The 25,683-nt window shown below is 42.9% G+C and overlaps 3 protein-coding genes and 1 pseudogene across 4 annotated transcripts; 3 read left to right on the forward strand and 1 right to left on the reverse strand.

Moving 5' to 3' along the window:
• Positions 1-189: 189 nt before the first annotated feature.
• Positions 190-9,263, forward strand: LOC139576568 (ras-related protein Rab-3D-like). The gene is made up of 5 exons (XM_071402802.1): positions 190-450; positions 3,202-3,441; positions 6,478-6,596; positions 6,689-6,813; positions 7,016-9,263. Exons 2-5 carry the CDS (start codon positions 3,202-3,204, stop codon positions 7,201-7,203), a joined length of 672 nt encoding a protein of 223 aa, XP_071258903.1. The 5' UTR covers positions 190-450; the 3' UTR covers positions 7,204-9,263.
• Positions 9,264-11,285: 2,022 nt separating this feature from the next.
• Positions 11,286-18,532, forward strand: LOC139576607 (erythropoietin receptor-like; annotated as a pseudogene).
• Positions 18,533-18,986: 454 nt separating this feature from the next.
• On the reverse strand, positions 18,987-20,493 carry LOC139576615 (ATPase SWSAP1-like). The gene is made up of 2 exons (XM_071402906.1): positions 20,230-20,493; positions 18,987-19,744 (listed from the first exon to the last, which is right to left on the reverse strand). Exons 1-2 carry the CDS (start codon positions 20,491-20,493, stop codon positions 19,193-19,195), a joined length of 816 nt encoding a protein of 271 aa, XP_071259007.1. The 3' UTR covers positions 18,987-19,192.
• Positions 20,494-20,660: 167 nt separating this feature from the next.
• On the forward strand, positions 20,661-25,625 carry LOC139576599 (zinc finger protein 653-like). Of its 2 annotated transcripts, none has more exons than XM_071402872.1 (10): positions 20,661-20,956; positions 21,189-21,226; positions 21,330-21,641; positions 21,783-22,333; positions 22,471-22,645; positions 22,792-22,897; positions 23,039-23,150; positions 23,318-23,432; positions 24,162-24,261; positions 24,482-25,625. In XM_071402872.1, exons 1-10 carry the CDS (start codon positions 20,661-20,663, stop codon positions 24,657-24,659), a joined length of 1,983 nt encoding a protein of 660 aa, XP_071258973.1. In that variant the 3' UTR covers positions 24,660-25,625. The 2 variants fall into 2 exon arrangements, with proteins under 2 accessions (XP_071258973.1, XP_071258982.1); XM_071402881.1 differs by having other exon boundaries at positions 22,807-22,897.
• The last annotated feature ends 58 nt before the right edge of the window (positions 25,626-25,683 follow it).

Genomic DNA, 25,683 nt, shown 5'->3' on the forward strand with positions numbered 1-25,683 from the left:
ATCAGAAGACTGACCCAGCTGAGAATATTCCCTATTTTATTCAACAATTTAATACACATTAACATCAGTCAAACACAAACATACTGTATATGCTGCCTTGATTTGTGAAAGCTCTTATTTCGAAACAAGCTAGAGCTGAGTGAGGGATCATAAAGTACAGGAAATTTGCTCTCTGGAAGTGTGTGAGAGATTATAGCTGTGTGAATACTGTCGTGTGAGGTGGCCACTACACTGACTGCTGCGCTCTGGAAGGGTGCTCCTTTGTACACAAACGAGATCCGGGAGCTGCCTGTTCTATTCCGCAAACGCTCAGAGGAAAACGGTGAGGCAGAAAGCCGTGGGCGGAAAGATAATTCAGGTTGTTGAAGACCCTAGGGAACTTTCACTCTTCACTTGAAAGGAAATAACATTGAAGGTTAAAGTCAAAGTATTTCCTTTTCCATAGATTAGGTAAGTGGTTGGAAAAAGTTTGGTCAATATTTTCTGCGCCTTTGTCCAGCTTCCTTCATGTACAATGAAAATAATTTGCTGGGCATTGTATTCTCGTTTACTTAACTCAATTTAATGTACACTGGACTTAGTTTTACATGTTTCTATAATGTGACAACAGGTTTTCGAGCCATCGCGAATTAATCCTCGAGTCTCGAGCACCTGGTGCGATTTGAAGTACCGATGGATTTTCTTCACCCCCATTCTCTGTATAGGGTCTACTTTGGCAGTTCTATATCATATAGAGATATAGCTGTCACACTCTAGGCGGCATGTGCCTTCTCCCTACAGTTTTCAGCCATTAGCTTCATCAACGACTACCTCATGTGAACTAAAATCCCGACGCTGTGTTTCAATGTTTTGAAACGTCAAATCATCGCTTGCTATGTGGCCTTTACATTAGCGAGAAAGAATCCTTCAAATAAAAAAATGCACAGATCTATACAGCTATGGGTGCCTCCATCTGACAAAACTATACCTCCCGAGTTACGCTTACACACAGGTGTTCAGAACACGCTCCATAGCTAATTAGCACAGGCCGCTTATCTTCAGTAAACAAGCTCTGTAACGTGGAGATATGGCCTTGTGGGAACACTAAACATGAGGTTGGTGGCACCTTAATTGGGGAGGACAGGCTCGTGCTAATGGCTGGAGTGGAATGGTTCAAATACATCTAACACATAGGTTCCATGTGTTTGATGCCATTCACTCCTTTCCAGCCATTATTATGAGTCGTCCTCCACTGACACTAACCCTATCAAGGGGTATCAATTCAACCTTTTTAAATGATTTCTCACTGATATGAAAGATAAGGTCCTTATGCTTCCAAAACAGACGCTTGTTAATGTTCAGATTAAGCATCGGGCTCTTAACAAAACTCCCCCATACAGAAGATGCCTTTGTCCAATAACTTATGTGTAATGTAATGAAACTGAGAGTCATGATCAAGGGCTTATAGAGATGGAGAATGGACACTTGACAACTTTCAATATGATGGGTAGAGTGAGTGAGTGGACACAAAAGTATAGGCCTACTTATTGTGCTATTCATTTGAGTTTGTCCAGGTATACTGAAACCACTACATTTTACTAACCTACTTCCTTCACCTGTGTTTACGACCATTCTTTTATAGGGAACAGACAGCTGCCAACCAATAGTTAATTTCCTATAACAGCCAGGGACCTTACTCGGCAAACAGTGCCAGCTGAGAGACCACACTAGGCCTATTCACCATAATGGCCTCTATTTGTTTTACAGAACTAATGCTTCTCCAATGCATAAAAAATGACTCCCATTTCAACTCTACTAAGTGGAGGCCTGTTCTGTGATGACAGTGATGTAAAATCTGTCCCGTCAGAGATGTACCCGATTATTGTGGCAGATGGTGTGGCATGCCAGTATTAAATTCATCACCCACTGGTCAAAGTAATCTAATGCTACTTGTCCACAAAGAGTTTTGGCCATGTGTTTCTCAACACTTCATCATTCAGTAACTTTGGTCTCTAATATCTTAGAATAATTTGGACAGTATGACTGCAGCATTGGGATGGATTATATAATATTGTTATTGGATATTGAATTGAGTGATATTGGATATTGTAGGCTACTCATTGCGTCAGCAGCACAACAGTTGTCACAGATTTAGGGTAGAAAAACAGTTTCCCCAAATATTATTTTGCCTTAAAGACTTCTTGAGCCACAGTGTAAATGTGCATGATGTGACCAGAATTTAGCAGGCTTACATTCTGAGAGGAAAACAACATTTGATCCAATGGGTTTCCCGCATATTCTTTGTACACAGTGTGGGACCTATGATCCAATGACTTCAGACCCACAAAGCAATGGTCAGATGAAAGTTTGATTGGTGCCATGTGATAGGGGATTATAGTACAGACCTGCCTTTTGCACAGAATCTTTACAAAATCGTTTTGGCCTGTAAATCATGCATTTGCCTTATTTAACACATTTACCGCACAGCTCATCCCCCATGTTAAAAGTAAGGGGCAGTGACTCACTCTCACACCCCTATAATCTCTGTGGGCACAAACATGGAATCATAGCGATACAGCTTCAACAACATATTTTCTTTGCCCCACAATAGTGTCTGTGGACCATCCTCTACATTCCCCTTTGTTGTTAAATATCACTACATCTTAAGATGGACATGCTGAGCTAGCTGGCCTGGCCCATTAATGGGCCTGGCGGTTATGTTCTGGACCGGTCTCCAAGGAGACAGTCCTCATCAGAGGGAAGCTGTGGTGTGCAGCCCTGATTGATCAGCTGAGGGCGAGGGGGGAGACCATGGACTCCGCTTTCACGCCCATTCCTTGCAGTCATTACACCCACTTTTAGGAACGAGTGACAGACACTAAAAGGTCTTTATGGTGTGCAACTTGATACCCAGTGGCAGATGCTGCAGCCTGCAAGTGACTGACATAATAGCTATGACGAGCAGGTTTTGAAAACTCCCCGCAACCTTTCATTACTGGATCATAACAATTTAGGGGACTGGACCTGGCCTGTTGATTTTACCTACCAACTGTTGGTATGAAATTCAAAGACTCTCATCAAATGTTATGTCACATGCGCCGACTACAACAGGTGTAGACCTTACAGTGAAATGCTTACTTACGAGCCTCTAACCTGATGATTTGGTGTTTAATTCACCCTGAGCTGTAGTATCACCTCTCACACCTCTGCCTTCCCCTCTAGATGGCGTCAGTGAATGACTCTCGCCTTCAGCAGCAGCCTGCCCAGAAGGATGCGGCTGACCAGAACTTTGACTACATGTTCAAGCTGCTGATCATTGGCAACAGCAGTGTGGGGAAGACCAGCTTCCTGTTCCGCTATGCTGATGACTCTTTCACCTCAGCCTTTGTCTCCACCGTGGGCATAGACTTCAAGGTCAAGACCGTCTTCCGCAATGAGAAAAGGATAAAGCTACAGATATGGGTGAGTTAGCCTTATGCATTTTGTCCCACAAGCCAGCGCTGGTCTCTAAAACATGATTGCCACCTTTGACACATTTCTGCCATCATAGTGGACTCTCATACACATCCCATCAAGAGGAAAGTTGTCTTCTGTATTAAACCAGAATATAAATCCATAGGCCAAATCCTTTGCTATTGAATTTAGTTTTTCAGACAGATGGCTGATAATTCTATAGTGGGTCAATGACCAACTTTCATTTGCAAGGCCCTTGCATTTTACACAGTGGTGTAAAAATACTTTGAAGTACTACTTAAGTCGTTGTTTGGGGGTACCTTACTTTACAATTAATATTTGACAAATTTTACTCAATTTTATTCCTAAAGAAAATATGTACTTTTTACTCCCGTACACTTTCCTTGACACCCAAAAGTATACATTACATTTCGAATGCTCAGTCAGGACAACAATATGGTCCAATTCACACGCCTGTCAATATAACGCCTCTGGTGGACTCACTAAACACAAATACTACATTTTTAAAAGATGTCTGAGCGTTGGAGTGTGCCCCTGGCTTTCCATAAATCATGCCATCGGGTTTGCTTAATATAAGGAATTAGATTTATAGCATGTCATTTTTTACCTTTACTAAGCATGACAATTTAGTAATTTTTCCACCACTGTAATTAAGTACATTTAAAACCAGACGCTTTAAGACTTAAGTAGTATTTTACTGGGTGACTTTCACTTCAGTCATTTTCTATTAAGGTATCTTTGCTTTTACTCAAGTATGACAATTGAGTATTTTTTCCACCAATGATTTTACCCTCCGTCTCTCTTGTATGTTTTGCTGAAAACTTGGTTTCTCATCTCAAGCTACTGCAATGTGTTGCTGCTGCTTGCACCACATGCTCTAGAGACTTAGGCTGTGTTTGGACAGGCAGACCAATTCTGATCCATTTTCCACTTATTGGTCTTTTGACCAACCATATCAGATCTTTTCACATCAGATCTTTTTCAGAGCTGAACTGATTGGTCAAAAGACCAATTAGTGGAAAAAAATATCAGGTTCTGTGGAAATACTTGAATTACAGGGCTACCAGATTTTCACAATTTATTTCTATGTAACCTAGTCCCCTGATGTCTGAAAGTGTTTCAAAGCAAACTATTTCCACGTAGTGAATGCTGTTTAAACATATGATTAAACAAGACAAACATCCTATGTGGTATTGTATTCAATCAAGATGAATCAGCAGCAACCGTGTCCACACCAATGTACACACCGAAACCAAGCTGACTGACGCACTGACCCTGTTTCCACCTAGGACACGTGATTTGGCTTAATGTCGTCAGTGGTGGCTGGGATCACTGAATGCCATCCGATGAGCATCCAGTGGGTTTCAAATCAGAGAAGAATAAAACCCTCCTCAGTTTGCCTCATACATTGGAGGTGTGGAAGTAGCAACCATGTCCAATAAATGAGTCCTGGCTTCGAGAGCAAGTGTACAGTTAATGAACAACCCTATGTGGATGGCCAGGGGCGTTTAATCCACAGTGTCCTGTTTTCACTCAAACCCTCTGAGCCTCGCCACTCTATGAATAGTGTACAGGTGGTGCCCTGTCCACACTGCTGCAAGCTTTCCTCTGCGTGTGTGGCATGAAAGGCTTGAAAATATATTTTTTTATCATGGTTTTAAAAGTGAGTTTAATTTGAAGCCTTCTATATTACAATTATGGTTCTACTTTCTCAACCTGAACCATACTGCTTATTCTAGGAGGATACACCACATGGCAATATGTTAACTGCACAATGACACACCTGGTGTCGGAACCACAAAGCCCAGGGCTTAGAGTGTGTCCCTGCTTTGTGTGGGCGGCAGGACCAGGTGACGCATGCTGAGAAGGGTCCTAGTGACATCAATGGCTCTGACCCCCAACCATTTTACACTCATTGTCATCATGCATATGCTTTTGGACAGTATTTTCTTTACTTGGTGTATAGATAGTTGTGGAGACAGTATTTGGTTAGTGCTACTGTAAGATCCATTACCCTGCCAAATATGTGATCATGTCTGCACATATCAGATAAGATATGCATCTGGTATCTTTCATTCATAAATGAAACAAAAATGACCCTGAGATGACACAGACTCTCCTTCTGGGTAAGGTCATTTAACAGAAGTACACCGCTGCGGATACACCGACTCACACACTTACAGAGCACTTGTCTCTCTAGCCCGGCACCTGCTCTAAGATAAGAACAGCTCTATTTCTTGCAATCTCTAAATCGGTGGCAGTTTGTTCGGGCTGATTACCCTGCACACTATTAGCCCTAATGAAACATTCATAAAACACCCACCCCACTATTCAGTGATGTAAAGTCCTCCAATGCAAATGAGGGACCCAGGCCAGGTTACCAAGCGACGGCCAAGGATCGTTGCCGTGACAATTTAATCCCCTCACCTGCTTGACTATTTTTTTCACGTTAACCTTTTCTAGGGAAGCAACTCTGACATCACACTCAACCTCTACTTAATTGAAAGAGGTTTCTGATAAACAGGTCTCTACAGCTGTGGCACCAGAGAGCTGTTATCGACATCTGACGCTCTCCGTGTTCTTTTTGTTCTTACTGGGTTTTTGTTTGTGGGCCAGGGTTTGTTGTTTGACAAGAAGTTATGTTGATGGACATGACAAATGTAGATGTTACATGATTAAACAGAGTATCTGACACTTTAATTTCTAATAGTCTGAAGTTGACAGTGGCTTTGGGTGGGAAGGTTTAGGCTGATAGGACAATTTAAAGGACAAGGCACTATCACAGAAGTATGTGTATTTATGTCAAATATCAATTTTGTATGTTAAAAAAAAAAAAAAGATTAATTGTAGTCTTTTCTAGAGCTGCTGAATATTTACAAGCGTATACACACACATTCACCTCTAGCATCTCAAGTCTGTAGTTCTTAGTCAATATTGCCCCCTTCTGGTCTCAAAATACCACACAATTTAACATGTTCCCAAACCCAACCCTTAAAGAATGACCAGCCATCTTGTTCCCCACAGGACACAGCGGGACAGGAGCGCTACCGTACCATCACCACAGCCTACTACAGAGGAGCCATGGGCTTCCTGCTCATGTATGACATCACCAACCAGGACTCCTTCAACGCAGTTCAGGACTGGTGAGTGAAAGGTGGAAGGTTCCATCATTTCCATATTGACCCTGCTGCCTTCTCAGACTGTGCATTCGTCTACTCTCACCTCGGTCATACAGGGCAACTCAGATTAAGACATACTCTTGGGACAACGCACAGGTGATCCTGGTGGGAAACAAGTGTGAACTGGAGGATGACAGGCTAGTCCCCACAGAGGAAGGCCAGAGACTGGCCGAAGATCTTGGTGAGTACTGTCCACGACAGCATGCAGTCTTTGCAAAAACTATACACTAAGAGGTCACACTACCACAGCATATTGGCCTCATGAGAACACACAGATATAACAGGGGACACTGAACACTTAAGCCTAAATATCTCATCTGCTTTTCTTGAAATCTCCACAGTAAGTAATTACTCTACTCAATTTCCCCGTCTCTGTCTGACAGGGTTCCAGTTCTTCGAGGCCAGTGCCAAGGACAACATCAACGTGAAGCAGGTGTTTGAGCGGCTGGTAGACGTCATCTGTGAGAAGATGAACGAGAGCATGGGTGGAGATGCCAACCTGTTGTCCAATCACAGGAGCACCAGTCTACAGGACTCACCTCCAGAGAACCATGGGGGCTGTGGCTGCTAAATCCTGCCTCACAGCCCCACAACAAACCCTGTCACAGTGCGTGAAGTATAGAGGGTACACCTCTCAAACTACACCCCAATCTCACACCCCCTAACACAGCCACTACAGTGAAAACCATAAAGCAGCCAGCTGAGATAACCATCGATCCCCTCCCCTCGGTCCATCCAGCGTTATCCCACATATCCCCTGCTCTAGTTTCTGTATTCCATGAAAAGGCCCCATCTCTCTTGTGTATTGTGGCCTTCACCCCCTGGTCATTATTTTAGGTCATTGTTGTGTTCAGAGTTTAATTAATGAAAATATAATAGTTTAAGACTCAAACAGAGCAGAAGGTGCTTTTGTTTTGGATGCCCCCTGGCTAGGTGCTCTGCTTCGAATATATTCATTGGACTAGACTTCTCAGAATCCAAAACCGGACAGAAAACAGCACCGCAAAACCTGGGGAAAAAATCCACATTTTTGCATATCCTTGATCAAAATCTAGATGTAACTGTTATTAATGAAATCAGATGACATCATCCAGACAATCACAAAACTGAGTTATTCTGCTGCTTTGGCCGTTTGCTTCCTTATTTACCTGACCTCCATGCTTTACTCTGTGACACTGAAGATGCCATTTTGCCATGTACTCAGAATAGTTGTGCACTACTATTCTTGAGACTTTCTTAACCACTACTGCTTATGGGAAAGAGAAGGTGAAAAGTATGAGATTCTGTTCCAAACAATGTTAGCGCAATGTTGTGCTCTAGGATGTTTGTCTGGGAGGAAGTCGTATAACACTAGTGACACTGATGCGCATCACGTGACCTGCTCTGGCATGTCCCCGCTCACCCCTCCGTGCCTCCCTTCCTACTCATTGTTTTTACACTTTCCAACCCGATTGCACAAGGCTTCAACAGTGTCCTGTAATCTGGATGTGCCAGTGTAAACTGCCTGCATTACTTGCATGATGTTACTGTACTGTTCTTACATCTAAGCTACTGTCTATGAAGTAGCCTAATTAAAGTGTGGTGATTGGCCAAGCATGACACCCATGCTAATTCATTTTCCAAATCATATGCTTAAACAGAAAGACAAATGGTGCACCTAAAGCATGTACAGTACATTCCATTGTACTGCTTGGATGGCTTCAGTAGAAAAAATATGCATCTCTCCAACTGGACTGAGGAGACATGCATCTCCCCGTTCTCCGGCCCTCTGTTACTCACAGACACTGCAATTTACCTATCACTAGCCCCACACTGTTCACTGGCCATCAGTTAGGGTCAGGCACGGTCTCTGCGTGATAACAGCCTTATGTTTTCACGCCAAAGCACTGCTAAAGCTGAGGGGTTGGGTCAAAGCCCGCCAAAAATATTCATGAGCGCCTACTCTCTCCCATTGCTTATCACAAAGACACTTATCCACCTGGATGCACAGCTGATGCTGACTCGCTGTTTGATATTAGCTGGCTGATTTGTATCAAGTGATTTCCCCTGTTCATCTCCTACCACGAGCAAGTTGTCTTGTTGTGGTGTGAAACACTTTACTGGAGACTTAACCGTTAACCTTTTATAGCTGTGTAAAAACACTATACCCACATTACATCTGCATTATGCCCAAGTTGTAAAGCTTTCTCCTGGGTGGTGTTTGTCAGTGTATTTAAATAGTGTTTTTATTTCTGCTGCTGAAGGTAACTGGATTGAAAGTGGTGAGGTTTTACTGAAAGTACTGAGGAGGACTTCTCTAAATGCACTGATACCCAAGTGTATCTAAATACTTCAATGTCAGTTGATTAAAAGGACCCATAATTTTTTTTGATAATTATGTTTATCTGAAGTTGTAAGTGAAAGTCATTTTATCCTTTTATTTTTTTTCGGTGGAATTGGTTAGTTTTTGTGTAGTCTGGCATTCCATAGGTTATATAGGTTTGTTATACTATTAAGGGGAAACTATACTGTTGTCTTAATGTATATTTGTTTTGTTCCTATTTAAAGGCGCTGTTTGATGGAAAATTTTATTAGAAAAGGCATATACATTGAATGTGTTTATGAAAATAAAACTTCATTACAAAATATAAATGCTGAGTTGTCGTTTTATTGTGCAATCCTGATGCTAAATCGTTTAGAATCTAAACGAGGTGGGGTGTCAAACATACGGCCCGCGGGCCGGAACCGGCCCCCAAGGAGGTTCGATCAGGCCCGCAGGATAATTTGAAAGTGGAAAAAATGCATAAAAGACATGGAATTAATATTTTTAATTCGCTGCAATTCATGGATTATCCGCTAAGGGGCGCACTCTTTCCATCAGAGTAGAAGACAAGCCGCATCACTGAGACAGACTGAAAACAGCAGACGGTATCAATGCGCCATCTGCTGCTTGTTACGACGTTGTTAATACCTTGGTCTCTACCTCTCCGCTACACCCTCATTAGCCAAAATGTCGTTATCCAAACGGAGAAAAGTAGATAAGGAGTGTAGAATTTTCAAAGAAAAATGGACCACGTCCTATTTATTTACAGAGATGCACGGAAAACCTTCGTGCTTGGTGTGTTTGCAACAAGTTTCGGTATTTCGGTACCTTTAAAATGCTGCCTTAGATACTGTTTGCATTGAAAGAATACAGCTCTGTGAAGATGAATCCTTACTGTGGTGATTTAAAAAATGTGCACTTTAATGTTAGTCAGCAGCTTCAAAACAAAAGTTGTGTGATGGAATTCTACTGTTCATACAACTCCATAAATTTTCAGTATGTATTGTATGTGTATGTATGTTTCATGTATGAAGTTTACAGATTTACAGGACAGGCGAACACTTTCTTCATTACACATTTAAAATCACTCTCCTTAGTTTGTAAGGTGTACGCAGGGATTACATTTAGATTTTATATGCGTATGTGTAAGTGGTTTAAAAATTCCTTTCTTTAAAAGTCTAATTTAATCTTAAAGTGCATTACTATATTTTTCAGTACCAATTAAAGTTTTGTGCCTTTGTACAATCAGTGGGATCAGTTGCAATGCATATTTGTGAATGATAAAAGTAAATTGCACATTTGTCTAAGGAAATATGAGGTGTTTCATGAAATGTTTTGTAAAAGGATAGTTCATTAAATTTCAATATTTTCCTAATGTTCTTGTGCTTCTTTACACCAAAACAAAGGAAAGACATGATATTTTGGTTATTTATAGCAGAGTATGGTATAATTTTAATGGTCCGGCCCACTTGACATCTCCCTAGGCCGTATGTGGCCCACGATGCGAAATGAGTTTGACACCCCTGGTTTAGATGATTAGAACTTGTGAAAGCACAACATCTATGCATTCAAGCGGACAAAGGCTTGAGACCCATGTTCTATGTGGTTAGGTTAGTCTTCATGGTGATACCATCTATAATTTATGGCCTTACGTCCTACCTCCCTTCCAATTTGGATGGGGGGGGGGGTTGTGGTGTTTTTTTTTTTTTTAATCTAACGACACAGAAAACCACACTGCCGTGGTCCTCCTCAACAATAAGCTGTTTCCTGGTGCCCTTTCCTGTCACCCACAGGCTTTCTGTGTCCTTTGCAGTTAATCTTCTTGCAATGTTTTGTAACCTTTTTATATTTTTACATCATATACTGGTGCCTATCAGTGATCTTTCTTAGTGCCAAATGAGAAATCCTCAGCCTGAGCCCACTAAAGTCAAGTGATGTAAGGCCAGGCTAAATTACATTCACATTATGTAGGGTTGGGATGAGCCTAAACGCCCCCATGCTTATCACGGGACACTACCCCATGCAATACAGATAACGCAGGTCGAGCTCAAAAACATGGGTGTAGGTCATAAGAGACCGTTTATGCTGAGTTGTGAGTTCACTGGCTCCATTTGTTCCTCACAATAAGGAACCTCAATTATGCATGTCGAAAAAATAGCCCACTACAACTAAATGCAGTTGTCACTTAGAGTTGTGTTGTGGCCCTCAGCTTTCTCCAAGGGTCCCTGTGGTTTGGTGGGACATATTGTCCCAATGGAAGCATGTTGTAACCTTACTCTAGTCTCGCCCACAGACATGAGTGAAAATATTTTGTATGCTCCACCTCTACAGTTGGGTTTGAGTAAAAAGTAAACAGCTTGGCTTGGACACTCGCTCACACCTTATCTCCTGTGATGCACGCACAACTGTGTTGCACTATCCATAGTATCTCAGAGACAGACTGTCACGAAGCGAGATGGAGAAAACAGACGTTTGGAGCTGGTTGCCTACCAGTTATGCAGTACAACAGAACGCTTGGCCCGCTTTGTTCTCAGAGGAGACAAAAAGATGACAAACAATAACCTGAATAAGCTTTTGGCTTTTTGTGTATTATTTTGCGCTCAGAAAACGTCCATTGTGCATGGTGCACAAGCTTTGGAAACTAAAGGTAGGACACATTTTCCCAAATAGCCTACTTGTTTTCTTCACCTTCTGTAACACAAGTGTTTACAATTACAACGCTTATTTTCAATCATGTTATATTTTGTATTTCAACATAATGTTTGATGTTTTAGATTTGGGTTAAGATAGAGACAGGTTATCAATTGTCAAATGTTTTGTGTTTCCTTGCACAATTTGGTGAATTTAATAGCTGTTAAAAATAGTTAGAATAATCACTAATCATCAATAGTCATTCCTCTGGAGCTGTTTGGAGACTTACTTTAAGTCTTCACCCGTGTTTACTAAATTGTCAAAACCAATAATGCCCCAACACACATTTTCCTTGTGGACTAAGACTTCACTCCCTTGTCCACACAGTGGCTCTGCTGCTCCACGCTGAGCCAGAGATTCCAAAGTGCTTTGCTGAAGGGTTGTCGGACCTCACCTGCTTCTGGGAGGAGGATGAGGAAAGGGCTGGCTCTGCTGACCAATACTCATTCAGATACACATACCAGTAAGTCATGATCAGGCAAAGCGTTCAGTTAATAATTGCTGCTACGTGTACCATATCCTCTCACCCTGTCTTGGTAAAGGGTAGCTACCTGCTATGAATGTGTTTTGAAGAATGATCACCTCAATTTTCCATTTAGCCTAGAAACTTGATACAAAGTGTAAACCAAAACCTGCGGGCTCTCCTTCACTGCAGCCGAGGTGAGTAAAACATTTAAACGTGTTAACCCTCGCAAGGCTGCAGGCCCAGACGGCATTCCCAGCCGCGTCCTCAGAGCATGCGCAGACCAGCTGGCTGGTGTGTTTAAGGACATATTCAATCAATCCTTATCCCAGTCTGCTGTTCCCACATGCTTCAAGAGGGCCACCATTGTTCCTGTTCCCAAGAAAGCTAAGGTAACTGAGCTAAACGACTACCGCCCGTAGCACTCACTTCCGTCATCATGAAGTGCTTTGAGAGACTAGTCAAGGACCATATCACCTCCACCCTACCTGACACCCTAGACCCACTCCAATTTGCTTACCGACCCAATAGGTCCACAGACGACGCAATCGCAACCACACTGCCCTAACCCATCTGGACAAGAGGAATACCTATGTGAGAATGCTGTTCATCGACTACAGCTCAGCATTTAACACCATAGTACCCTCCAAACTCGTCATCAAGCTCGAGACCCTGGGTCTCGACCCCACCCTGTGCAACTGGGTCCTGGACTTCCTGACGGGCCGCCCCCAGGTGGTGAGGGTAGGTAACAACATCTCCACCCCGCTGATCCTCAACACTGGGGCCCCACAAGGGTGCGTTCTGAGCCCTCTCCTGTACTCCCTGTTCACCCACGACTGCGTGGCCATGCACGCCTCCAACTCAATCATCAAGTTTGCGGACGACACTACAGTGGTAGGCTTGATTACCAACAACGACGAGACGGCCTACAGGGAGGAGGTGAGGGCCCTCGGAGTGTGGTGTCAGGAAAATAACCTCACACTCAACGTCAACAAAACAAAGGAGATGATTGTGGACTTCAGGAAACAGCAGAGGGAGCACCCCCCTATCCACATCGACGGGACAGTAGTGGAGAAGGTGGAAAGTTTTAAGTTCCTCGGTGTACACATCACGGACAAACTGAATTGGTCCACCCACACAGACAGCGTTGTGAAGAAGGCGCAGCAGCGCCTCTTCAACCTCAGGAGGCTGAAGAAATTCAGCTTGTCACCAAAAGCACTCACAAACTTCTACAGATGCACAATCGAGAGCATCCTGTCGGGCTGTATCACCGCCTGGTACGGCAACTGCTCCGCCCACAACCGTAAGGCTCTCCAGAGGGTAGTGAGGTCTGCACAACGCATCACCGGGGGCAAACTACCTGCCCTCCAGGACACCTACACCACCCGATGTCACAGGAAGGCCATAAAGATCATCAAGGACAACAACCACCCGAGCCACTGCCTGTTCACCCCGCTATCATCCAGAAGGCGAGGTCAGTACAGGTGCATCAAAGCAGGGACCGAGAGACTGAAAAACAGCTATCTCAAGGCCATCAGACTGTTAAACAGCCACCACTAACATTTAGTGGCCGCTGCCAACATACTGACTCAACTCCAGCCACTTTAATAATGGGAATTGATGGAAATTATGTAAAAATGTATCACTAGCCACTTTAAACAATGCCACTTAATATAATGTTTACATACCCTACATTACTCATCTCATATGTATATGTATATACTGTACTGTATATCATCCACTGCATCTTGCCATCTTTATGTAATACATGTATCACTAGCCACTTTAAACTATGCCACTTTATGTTTACATACCCTACATTACTCATCTCATATGTATAGACTGTACACTATACCATCTACTGCATCTTGCCTATGCTGCTCTGTACCATCACTCATTCATATATCTTTATGTACATATTCTTTATCCCTTTACACTTGTGTGTATAAGGTAGTAGTTGTGGAATTGTTAGGTTAGATTACTTGTTGGTTATTACTGCATTGTCGGAACTAGAAGCACAAGCATTTCGCTACACTCGCATTAACATCTGCTAACCATGTGTTTGTGACAAATAAAATTTGATTTGATTTGAAACAATCCAAATGTCTCTCCTCGTCTGCAGGAATGAGAACAGTAGTGAGTGTGCCGTAACTGCCCTACCAGCAGCAGGGGGCAAGAGGCTGTATTTTTGCAGGTTGTCCCAGACTCCATTTTTTGTGCCCCTTGACATCCGGGTGTTTCGGGACGACCTGCTGATCCACAACCGCAGTCTCTTCATTGAACTTGTCTGTGAGTTATAGAGTTGTGGTTGTCTTTTGGGAACTATTCCATTAGTTTTTTCTCAGGATTTAGGAATGACATTTTCTTCTCATGTCTGTGTGTCAGTCCTGTTAGACCCGCCTGCCAATCTGACATTGACGAGTACAGGGACGAAGGGGCAGCTGAAGGCCAGCTGGCTGCCTCCCTCTCTCAAGTACATGGGCGACAGCATGATGTACGAGGTCAGCTACGCCATGGCAGGGAGCCACATTGGAAAGGTATGAACAACACACTCATATCAGAGGTAGAAGTTTGTTACCAGACAAGAGAAACGTTCGAAGTCCTTGTGAATAATGGTGTTGTTCCTTTCTTGGCCTTCGGCAGAGATGTGTCAATGACAATGCATTATCATCTCTTGTCTTCAGGTGGAGAAGGTGCAAGCCAGCTCTGAGCTCATCTTGCGTGGTCTACAGTCAGGCACAAAGTACAAGGTGCGCATTCGTGGCAAACCGGACGGCATCAGCTACAGCGGCTACTGGAGCGCCTGGACTGACCCGGTACTGATAGAAACAATGCCTGGTAGTAAGCTTCTTTCTCCTGCAGCAACATTCACACGGTCACCAAAATAATGTGCTTGTCTCGTGAGCTAAACATCTTTGTTCTATTTGTGAGGGATCCCTCCCTTGGATTTCATCCCTGGTGTAACCTTGTTGCTGTTTTATCTTATTTGCAGACTTGGACCCTCTCATCGTGTCCCTGAATCTCATCATCTCTCTCGTCCTCACCCTGCTGTCTCTCATTGTGCTCATGTCTCATCGCAGGTCAGTTACCATAAACAACAAGTTTCCAATGTTCTTAGTCTACCACTAACTACACTCTTTAGTGATCTCCTTTGTAGAGACATCCTCAGTGGTATATTTATGGAATAAGGCTGTACAATATTGTCCTCAGGTTCCTGTTGAAGAAGATCTGGCCAATCATTCCCACCCCTGAAAGCAAGTTCCAAGGCCTCTTTAAGGTTTATGGTGGTGACTTTCAAGTGAGACAAGTAAATCCAGTATTAGTCTTCGTATCCTTGGAATATGAAACTCGGTATGAAGTAACTTGTGCAGTGTTTATCTATATCTTTTGTGTGTATCGTAGTCTGTTCATCTTGACTCAATATTAGTGCAGACTCCTGAACCTCTCTCATTTGGTTTGTCAATAGGAGTGGTTGGGTCACAGCACTGGAGGCTTATGGTTGAGGCCAGCCTACTTCTACTCCGAGGAATTCCTTGTGCCACTAGAGGTGCTCTCAGAGGTTAGCCTTGGTCCCGCCTTACCCAGCTCCGCTTTGCCGCCCAAGGCCTGAGGCACTTGGTGAGGAGGATGAAGACAAGAAGCTAAAGAGGGTGGATTCTGCATTGATGGAGGGGTGGAGAGAAACCCCCCAGGAGCACTGACTGATGGATCAGCTCCGGGCTATTCATCAGCACCCTGCACCCCGGACCCAGTCTTCTCTACTGGAGTCCCATGATGCCTACGTCACCCTCAATGCTCAGAACCACAGTGCGGAGGAGCCTCTGGACGACATATTGGAGGAAACCTTGCCCCTGCAGATTCTCTTTGCCTCTGGAAGGACATCCTCTGAATCAGACTTGGGCTCCGTCCAACAGAGCTCAGGATCGGGCCGCCTCTCGTCCCAGTCCAGTTTTGAGTACCAAAACCACACCTGGCCGCCCAAGGGCCCCGGGTACCTACATGGCAGTGGCCGACTCAGGTGTCTCCATGGATTACAGTCCGATGAGCTCGAATAAGATCGATGACATTGGGAAGGGAGTTATCTATACCAATGAGTACAAGAACGAGATCCCTGCACACAGAAGACCCATAGGTACGCCCATCCACTTTGCATTCTGAATTAAGGCTAAGCTATGTTACAGGCTATGAACTGAGGCTTAAAGGTCCAATGAAGCTGAAAAACAGTTGGGATGTTTGGCCAAGGCTTCTACATTGACTCCATCTTCTTGTCAGTGGAATGTAAAAAGCCAGGATGTAGGCTACTATCATAACTATGCGATAACAGACAAACCAAAATTTAAGCTCAAAGGTTTGTGAGGAAAAGTCAAAAGTATCCCTGATAAGAATTTCATAATTCTTTGGATGTCACAAGCTCATTCTCACAATATCCCGTCAATCGGAAGGCAGCCGTTTGAAAAATACATGAACTACTAAAACACTCTAAAGCTGATATTATAAAACACATGTAATGTGTATATTCTTAAATCATTGGATCTTGTAGGTCAATTTTTAAGGTTATTTTCTATATTTTTATTGGAATAACTAGATAAAGTTGACACTTAAATTGTAAATATTGTGGTTGTCTATTGTACAAGAGTATCACTAAGATGTAGCCATGGTCTTAACATGAAGCTCCTTCTAGAATGAAGAGGTACTGTAGGATGTGCAGGAATGTGTTTAGGCAATGTGTCACATTTCAGTACGATGCTATTGTACACCTCTTGCTTGCAATGCTTAGATCAACAAAGGTTGTAAAAGTCATGATGGTTCCAGTGTATGAATGTTTGTATATCTGTCTATCTAATTGTCACCTCATTGAATCTTACATATTATCATACATTTTGAGAGGCCATAATTGTTGAAACTGTAAATAGTAAAAATTTAATTTTTGTGGTTTAAATAAACACCAGTTTGTTGAAAATGTAGGTAATTCCTCCCACCCAACAAACAAAAATTGTGATTTGGCTAAATGCATGGGTAGATTGAAAAAACGTTGTCACATTTTAAGTTGTCCCATTGGTAAAAAATACAGTTGTATACATAGGCACATGTGAATATGACAATTCAATGTGGTAGGGCAGGCATACTCAACTCTAACCCTACAAGGTCTGGAGCCTGCTGGTTTTCTGTTCTACCTGATAATTAATTGCACAAACCTGGAGTCACAAGTCTAAATCAGTCTCTGACTAGAGGGGAACAATGAAAACATGCAGTTGAACTGGCTTCGAGGTCCAGAGTTTAGTTTGAGGGTGGTAGAGTATCGAAATATTTTTTCCATGGCAAAAATGAAAACAAAGCAGATTAAAACTCTTTGGTCCTTTAAAAACCTGCTGTATGTAAAATATTATGCGCTATAGCTTGGAAAATAAATAAACGTGACTCTGGATGACGAAAAAAAATTTGTTTCCAACATTAGGGCGGTTTTCCTAAAGTTAAATCTGTTTCATGTTTTGCTTCTTTGCCAAGATAGTGGTATCGTCCCGTTCCTTAGAATGTGGACAGTAGTTGAGTAGCCTAGGCATTGGGGAAAAGGGTATTTGACGTCATAACAAGTGAAGTTCACAACTTTCCTTATATGACTGACCTAGATCTTAGCATAATGAGATGAGGTTCTGATCTGTCCAGAGAAGATAAGGAGCACAATCCCCTCACAGAACACAGGTATAGAACATAGCCTAGTAAATAAGGGAAAATCTTTTAAAAACAACCAATGTGAAAATATGTTTAGAATAAAGGCCCCAATCAAACATGTTTTGTTTATTTTTAGTTTACTAACATTTAGAATATGAATTAGTTCCTAATTTGTCTATCTTTAAACCCTTTGCTTTTCAGTTATTTTTAGTGTTCATTTCTAAACAAACTGGTGAATGTTTCCTGACTTTTTCATTACATGTTATGATAATACTGTGATGATTACCTATACGAAACTTCTGACAACCTATAATTTCTGTAACTCAGGATCTCTTTATGGTCAACAAAAATGTCAATATAATGCCTGAAATATAACATAAATGTTAATCAATTCTGATGCGCTTCCATATTTGATATCTTCACAATGTTGTTTTTTTGTACTAATATGATTTAAAAATGTATGGCATTAAAGCAAATTAAATGTTATTGGTCACATACACATATTTAGCAAATGTTATTGCGAGTGTAGCGAAATGCTTGTAAACTGTGCACCATTTGATGTTCTTGTTGTCTTTTATTTGAGAAAAACGTGGGGAGACATTCTAATTGTCCCTGACAGCTAATAGCTATAGATGGGTTGGTTGTTCAGCAATAAAACCGACGGGTGCACAACTATGTGGCAAAATCGACAGGGTTGGCTTAGATTGTTGACAACATGTACACTATATTTTGTCTCCAATGTTTATTGAAAACATAAATAAAGTTGTACAATGAGCACTTGTTGTCTCAAATACATAGTTACAGTTGGTGGTTAGCTAGCTAGCAAATTTTTGCCATGTTAGCATAGACGTGACATCAGTCAAAACAAGACATGGTAAGATAAAACTAGCTGAAACGAGCCACTTAAGATTCCCCACATGGCAGTTTCTTGTCATTGTTACTAGCTATCTGGCCATCCAGAATGACAACAACACACGGCCTTCTGCCCCATTGACGCGTGCGCATCGTTTTCGTGATGTTCTCTGCTATCCCGTCTATAGCATCAGCCTAATCTTCCCTCTACAAATGATCTTAGAAAGCACCACAGGCACAACAGTTAGACAGAAAAGTAATGTAAAGGGGAGTTGAATGGTTGAATGTGAAGTCACATTGTGTAGGAGAGAAGACAACAAGGCAAGGAAGAACAGACTAAAATTATATTGTGCCAAAGCAGTCAGGAAATGTACAATTCAGTCAGAGGAGTGGTTTAATTCGCACAAAAACTTTGCTGAATTTCTTTTTGTAAACACTAGTGAAAACCATTTTGTGCATTGGAAAAAAACTGTTCCCCTTGCATCTCAGTCTTTGGGAATGCAATTGTTTGATATAAGTATATACGTTTTTTTGCATGTCTTTTATTTCTTCCTCGTCCACAGGTAAGTCATTTAATAGATTTCAAACCATTGTAAACTCTATTGAGCGATTGGGGCAAATGATCAGTCGCCATTCTCGTGCCAGACTTGAGTCCTCCTCATCCTTAGCAATAGAGTCTTCTGTGATCCCAGCACCAGAGAGGTAAACATGCCACGTGTCCTGTGATCCTGCTACAGCAGGGGCAGAGTTCCAGTCCTGGTCCAAGGTACACCGAACCTGAAAGTAGCGGTCTAACACTGAGAGGACAGGGTCTGAGGAGTCCCCACCAGCATGCCCTTCACACTCAGACTGGAACGAGGCTATGACCCGACAGGGGGCCAGACTAGCAGCTCTCTCTTCCAAGGTCTGTGTGAGAAATGCAGCCGTGTCATACAGCAGAGCAGAGATGTGTGCAGCAGAGGACTGCTCCGCCAGCTGAAGGCCACCACTCACCCCAGGCCCGCGCAGGTAGCCCTCCAGTCCGTCCACGATGATCAGCGACGGAGGGGCAGCAGATCCAGAGGCTGATTCATGCAAAGAGGCCACATCCTGAAGCAAATCTTCCAAGGACCTGGGGTATGAAAACTTGATTTTCTGCAATAAAGTAATCCCAATAATCAGAACTGTTTGCTTAGGACTTTTCAGGAAAACATTTTCTCCCTCTGATTTTTAGGGAGAACTTGGCAGTGGGCCCATCAGGCATGTTTTGTACTGATAAGTGATGCACATCTCTGTGACTGATTATGGGTACTTAGAGTGAGCTAGCTCTCTTATCTGCTTAGGAGGCAGGATAGTGAGAAGAGATAAGTATCCATCATTAGGCCTACCTCACAAACAAAGGACATACAAATGTATAATTAACTTGCTATCTTCCAATTGAACATGACACAAAATAAAAGTGCTTGATGTCATAAGACATTGTTAGGTCAGTGAGCTGACCAATGATTTCAATAGGGAGTGTGGTGCTGTGTGTTATGTTATGTCATGTTTATCAAGGTAGTGGCAAAAAACACAGCTGCTGGACCAAGCTAGATAGGTAGTTTTTATTAAGGCCTAGTAGTATGTGAATAGCTAATTACCTTCAAATTGTCGGGGCTCAGGTTGGACATGGATTCTTGTAATGATCCTGGAAGGCTCTGAATTTGAACCTGAGTGAAAAATGAGACTTTGAGCCCCAATTCAGAGGCAGCCGTCACCGCCGCAAGTATCAGCAACGAACGGTTGATGCTACTGTCTCCGACTACCAAGGTACTGCATTTTGATGGTGCGATGCTTTTGAAATCCTTCGTTTTTCCATTGTGTTGGTTAAATATCCTAAAGACAAGCGTCAAAATATCGGCCATATCTTTCTTTAGCTATCTATCTACATGTATGAACTTGGTTTATCGTTGATAAAACGTTCTGCTCAATGCATGACGTGCAAAGAACATTTTCGTTTCCCGCCAAGTGGTGTCATTTCCTGTAAGACAACTTCCGCTAGGAATGACAACAACAGACAGCTGTTGTCAAGATGGCGGATGGCTATGGAGGAGAGGAGGGTCCCCTGGACGCTGAAGAAGCCGGGGATCAAATAAAATCTATTTCGAGGCGTTGTAGAGGCCGTCCCAGGCTCACGGATTCTGATCGAGCACAAAGACGCCTCGAGTCCCGTAAGAAGTATGATGTTAGGCGAGTTTATCTTGGAGAATCTCACAAGGTTTGGAGTGAGCTTCGCCGGCGAACGAGTTTGAGTGACGCTGGACTTGCCGAGTATCTAATCCTGCTCAACTCCACGTACGGGGAGAGATACCAGCAAAAATACGGAGGGTAAGTTTACGAATAATACATATAATCAGAATATCAAACTAGCTAGTAACTAATATTGTTTAGCTAGTTTATCCCCTCTCTTGTCATCTGTTAAATGTGAGTCCTTTCCCCAGGCCATCTCCTTCAATCAATTGGGTTAGCTAGCTCGGGCTATCAACTCAATAGTGTTTAACGTTAACACAGTATCCTCATGCAATAACGTCACTGTCATATTTATATTCCTGGCCGCTAGGAAGACAACCCCAGAAGTATGTACAAAACTGAAAATAGGTAAGGAAGAACACCACATTTGATCCATTTACCCATAAAGAAAAGTATCCCTACATGAGAGAGTGATACATTTATGTCACTGGTGATACTTATTTTCTTACAGGGAAAAATGAGAGAGTGTCCAGCCTTTGTAGCATGGTGACCTGGTACCAGGATCACTCCCAGACCTGCCCACATGAACCGCAGCTCAGAGCTCTGGAACCCCAACCTGGATTCTCCACCTCTGCTATCTGGCAGTGTGATGCTGACCATTCATTTGTGCAGCACCTCTCCTCGCCACCAAGAGGGGCCAGTGAGCCTGAGATGGAGACAGAGACGGAGGAGGAAGTTGACAGGGACACAAGGACAGAGGAAACTGGAGGAATCATGACCAGGAGGAGGAGGAGAGAAACAGATGCCCACAGACAGCTCACTGGTAAGAGATACAGTACATTCAGATACTAATTAGGCTTTTAATTGTTCTGGGTCACATGTAATTGTATGGGAACCACTGATTTGACAAACCAGGTAACCTGTATTTAAATGCATCTGTATTCTGTACCCTTGTCTTTCCTAGATGCAGGAGGGGATTTGGAAGTGGCCGGAGCCCCGGTGACTATGGATCAGGTGGAGCAGGCCACGGCTCTCAGCCAGCTCCCAGGGATGGAGGCCCCATCCAGGGACACTCCACTAATGGAGCATCTCTCTGAGAATCAGTCTGTCTGGGAGATGGAGGTGGTGATGGAGGCAGGCAGACAGCAAGCCCAGGAGTCTGACGATGAGGAGACCGGTTACAATGCTGTAGGGGAGGACATCAACCCAGAGGAGGAGGAGGCGGAGGACCTGAGAAGAGACAGAGGAGATGAAGGAGTGGGTACATCACAAGATGGCTACGAGTGTGTTGTAGTGACTGCATCCTTAACTGACAGACTGAACAAAGCCGATGAGGAGGACACCACACAGACAATGGGTGACACAGTTGGTGTAGACACTCAGACCAACCTCCATCCAGTCCCAGCCTCTATGCAGGTGCCTGGGCAAGGGGAGCTATTTGATTCTCAGACACTACAGACTGTGGGGACCACCTGTGAGATACCAGACCAGCGAGGAACTCTGGACGGTTCTCAGGTTTAAAAAAAATACTCAATAGTAATTTGTCTTGGAATTTTATCACAATCAAGTAGCTGTCGTTCCTGAAAGCACTGCCTTTATATAGTAATATTAACATGTAGCCTATCCTATGTCCCTCTGCCTGTCATTCGTAGCTGATCATCATCACTGGCCCCAGCTACGAGGCTTTGGCATCCGAGGGCATCCAGCTCAACATGGGGGGCGGAGACGTGGAGGAGGTCACCTGCACTGTTATAGAGGGTGTGGCTTACAACCAAATGTGCCAGTCAGTGGCAGATTTTAGGACAACAGAGGAAGACTCCATCACAGGTACTGCTGGCACAGTATTTTAGCCTTTGCTTACACCGACAGACAATGCATCAGAATATGCTGTAATTGTTGTATATGCTGATTAAAAGGATACTGACATTGACAAAAAATCAATGATGAATAGCTTGCTATTCCAATGGTTTGAGATATTTTCCTCTCAGGCCTGAGTGACAAGGAGCTGCTACAGCCCAGTATTGAGTCTCATGGCTTGGAGCCCACCTGTGAGAGGGAGCTACAGAGGGGCCTAAGCAGGTGAGTGGCCAGCATGGAGAATTATGGGGATCACATCTGTAGAGACAAACTTATATGGACATGCCATTTTCATTCCCATCTTGACTTCCTCAGAGCACTTCTGTAGACGAACCACGGGCATCACTCCCTTTTCTATTTCAGATGTAGGAGGAGTAGACGAGGTCCTGTCATCGAGGCAGACGGAATGCTCAAGATGTTCCACTGTCCGTATGAAGGCTGTAGTCAAGTCTATGTAGCCATCAGCAGCTTTCAGGTAAATAGGCCCTTTTAGGCACTCTCCACTTCAGCTTTTTCCTTGATTTGGAACACCATGACCTTGTAGTGCCATCAAGTTACGAATAAAGAAAATAGAAATGCACACATGTTGCTGTAACTACCATTTCATGCTGTGATTCATAATGTTTTTTATGTTCCCTGCAGAACCATGTGAATCTGGTTCACAGGAAGGGGAGGACCAAGGTGTGTCCCCACCCCGGCTGTGGCAAGAAGTTCTATCTGTCAAACCACCTGCATCGCCACATGATCATCCACTCAGGTGGGCACAAACAATTCTAAATCTGGGCTATACTGATATACTGTACATTGGCGCATGAGCTAGTAGTAATGTATTCATATGTATCCTGCCACATGACATCTACTGTATAATGCAGCTTTGAATGTCAACCCGCCTCTAAAGCAAATGGTTTTGACCGCATGAAACTTTACTGGGTGATGCTACACAATCGCCTCGCATCTAACCGTGCTGCACGTGAAATGATTGCTGACCTGGTTGTAAAATCACCCAACTTTACACTGGTCTGTAGAATGGCCATGAAGAATTACCAAATACAATGGCTGTTAAATACACGGACTGCTTTCAGCAATATTGTCTAATGGGGATTCTGAATCACTTCCAAATAAAATCTAATTGTTGAGAGCCCCAATCAGCAGAGAGGCTATGTGAGTTGTCCTGGCGACTCAACATTACAAGCATCTGAATTTTGCGCCTCCAGACCGTGCCCAACCCCAACTAACTTTGTTCCCTCATTTTTCAACTAAGTTTGTCACAGATGCCGTACCCCCGCATATTGACTCGGTACCGGTACCACCTTTATATAGTCTCGTTATTGTTTATTTAGTAAATATTTTCTTAACTCAATTTCTTGAACTGCATTGTTGGTTAAGGGCTTGTAAGTAAGTATTTCACGGTAAGGTCTATACCTGTTGTATTCTGCTCATGTAACAAATAAAATTCGATATACATTTTTCATCAAACTTTGTGTAGGAGTCCGAGACTTCATCTGTGAAACGTGTGGGAAATCGTTCAAAAGGAAGAATCACTTGGAGGTTCACCGGCGCACGCACACAGGAGAGACGCCCCTTCAGTGAGTGAAACACTATGATCACTCAAGTTTTTACTCCCAGACGGTTTATTTCATTTACTCTACACATTTTATATGTTGGTTTTGTACAATATATGCAATTTTGTCTCACAAACAGAAATGACTACATTGCACTCCTAAAAACACTTTCTGCAGATTTGAATCATCTTACATTTTTCCCCTTCATCTCTTGTCTCCCTCCTCTCCTCTACCTCTTCTGCAGGTGTGAGATCTGTGGGTACCAGTGTCGCCAGCGAGCATCTCTCAACTGGCACATGAAGAAACACACCCCCGAGGCCCACTACAACTTCACCTGCGAACACTGTGGCAAGAGGTTTGAAAAGCTTGACAGTGTTAAGTTCCACAAGTTAAAAAGCCACCCAGACAAACAGGCAACATAAGGCGCAGTGGTGCTGGAAAGTGCACTAAATATCAACTGGTCAGGGTCAGACCAGAAAGAGACTGAATCTGTCGACACAAAGAACAAGAGTGCCCATAGAGACAGGTATGCCCTTTTGGGGAAAGAGCAGCTCTTTTGAATGAACACTCTAAGGACATTGCTTAGTCTCGCTCACTATAATGGACTTTAGACCCTGCTCTCAAAGCTGTGCTGGACACAGCCTTTTTAGAGCTCACAGAGGCAGCCTAGCTGTTGATATTGTACATTTCAGCACAGTTGTTTACATAATGTGCTGTATGCCTCTAAACCATACTGTCTATACCATATTATTAACATATCCATAGATTCTCTCTTTTTTATTCACTTTTGTACACTTGTCATCCACAGTTGTAATGTACTTGTTGCAAAAAAGTATGTTATTTTTGTTAATGCTTGTGTTCTCACGTCAATACATGAACTGATGCCTGCTGGTAAAATGCTAAAACTAACATAACTTACATATTCATGGGGAAATGATAATTACATCTTGAGTAGTAATTGTAACAATGTGCATGGATGTAAAGGACATGTCAATGGATTCAGAAAGAAGAGTTGTGTTGTCACACAAGTGGGCTGCCTACATTGAAATAGAGAATTGGTCATTTTTGTCGCTGACCTGACCAAGGAGTAGTCTTTTTGTGTGAAAGTCTTGCATCATCTTTCAGGTCTGTCTGTTGTGCTGTGTGTCTATGAACAGAGTGATGTTGTCTTGTGGTTCTAAAATGGCAAATGTCGTTTTTGAAAACCTTTTTTTTTCTAAAGATCCAAAGCAGAATCGCTAATTTATAGTTATGTTCTTTTCCTGTTTTCTGTATCACTGAAATTATCAATGTAAAATATGTGAATATGACCTAAATAGATTCTGTACATATTTCTGGAAGAGACATTTGTTTGAGACAAATGTAAAATAAAAAAAATGAGTACTGTATTGGAGTTTGGGATTGTCTGATGTGGCAAGGAAAGGCATAATGTGAGCGTTGTCACAC

The sequence above is a fragment of the Salvelinus alpinus genome, chromosome 1, assembly GCF_045679555.1.
Source record: "Salvelinus alpinus chromosome 1, SLU_Salpinus.1, whole genome shotgun sequence".
Lineage (NCBI taxonomy): Eukaryota > Metazoa > Chordata > Actinopteri > Salmoniformes > Salmonidae > Salvelinus > Salvelinus alpinus.

Coding starts and splice junctions, on each gene's coding strand:
- LOC139576599 (XM_071402872.1), top strand. CDS start 20,661: ATGGCGGATGGCTATGGAGGAGAGGAGGGTCCCCTGGACGCTGAAGAA. Junction 22,334..22,470: donor GAACTCTGGACGGTTCTCAG/GTTTAAAAAAAA, acceptor TGTCATTCGTAG/CTGATCATCATCACTGGCCC. Junction 22,898..23,038: donor CTACAGAGGGGCCTAAGCAG/GTGAGTGGCCAG, acceptor TTTCTATTTCAG/ATGTAGGAGGAGTAGACGAG.
- LOC139576615 (XM_071402906.1), bottom strand. CDS start 20,493: ATGGCCGATATTTTGACGCTTGTCTTTAGGATATTTAACCAACACAAT. Junction 19,745..20,229: donor TGAGCCCCGACAATTTGAAG/GTAATTAGCTAT, acceptor ACTTTATTGCAG/AAAATCAAGTTTTCATACCC.
- LOC139576568 (XM_071402802.1), top strand. CDS start 3,202: ATGGCGTCAGTGAATGACTCTCGCCTTCAGCAGCAGCCTGCCCAGAAG. Junction 6,597..6,688: donor TTCAACGCAGTTCAGGACTG/GTGAGTGAAAGG, acceptor TCGGTCATACAG/GGCAACTCAGATTAAGACAT. Junction 6,814..7,015: donor GAGACTGGCCGAAGATCTTG/GTGAGTACTGTC, acceptor TCTGTCTGACAG/GGTTCCAGTTCTTCGAGGCC.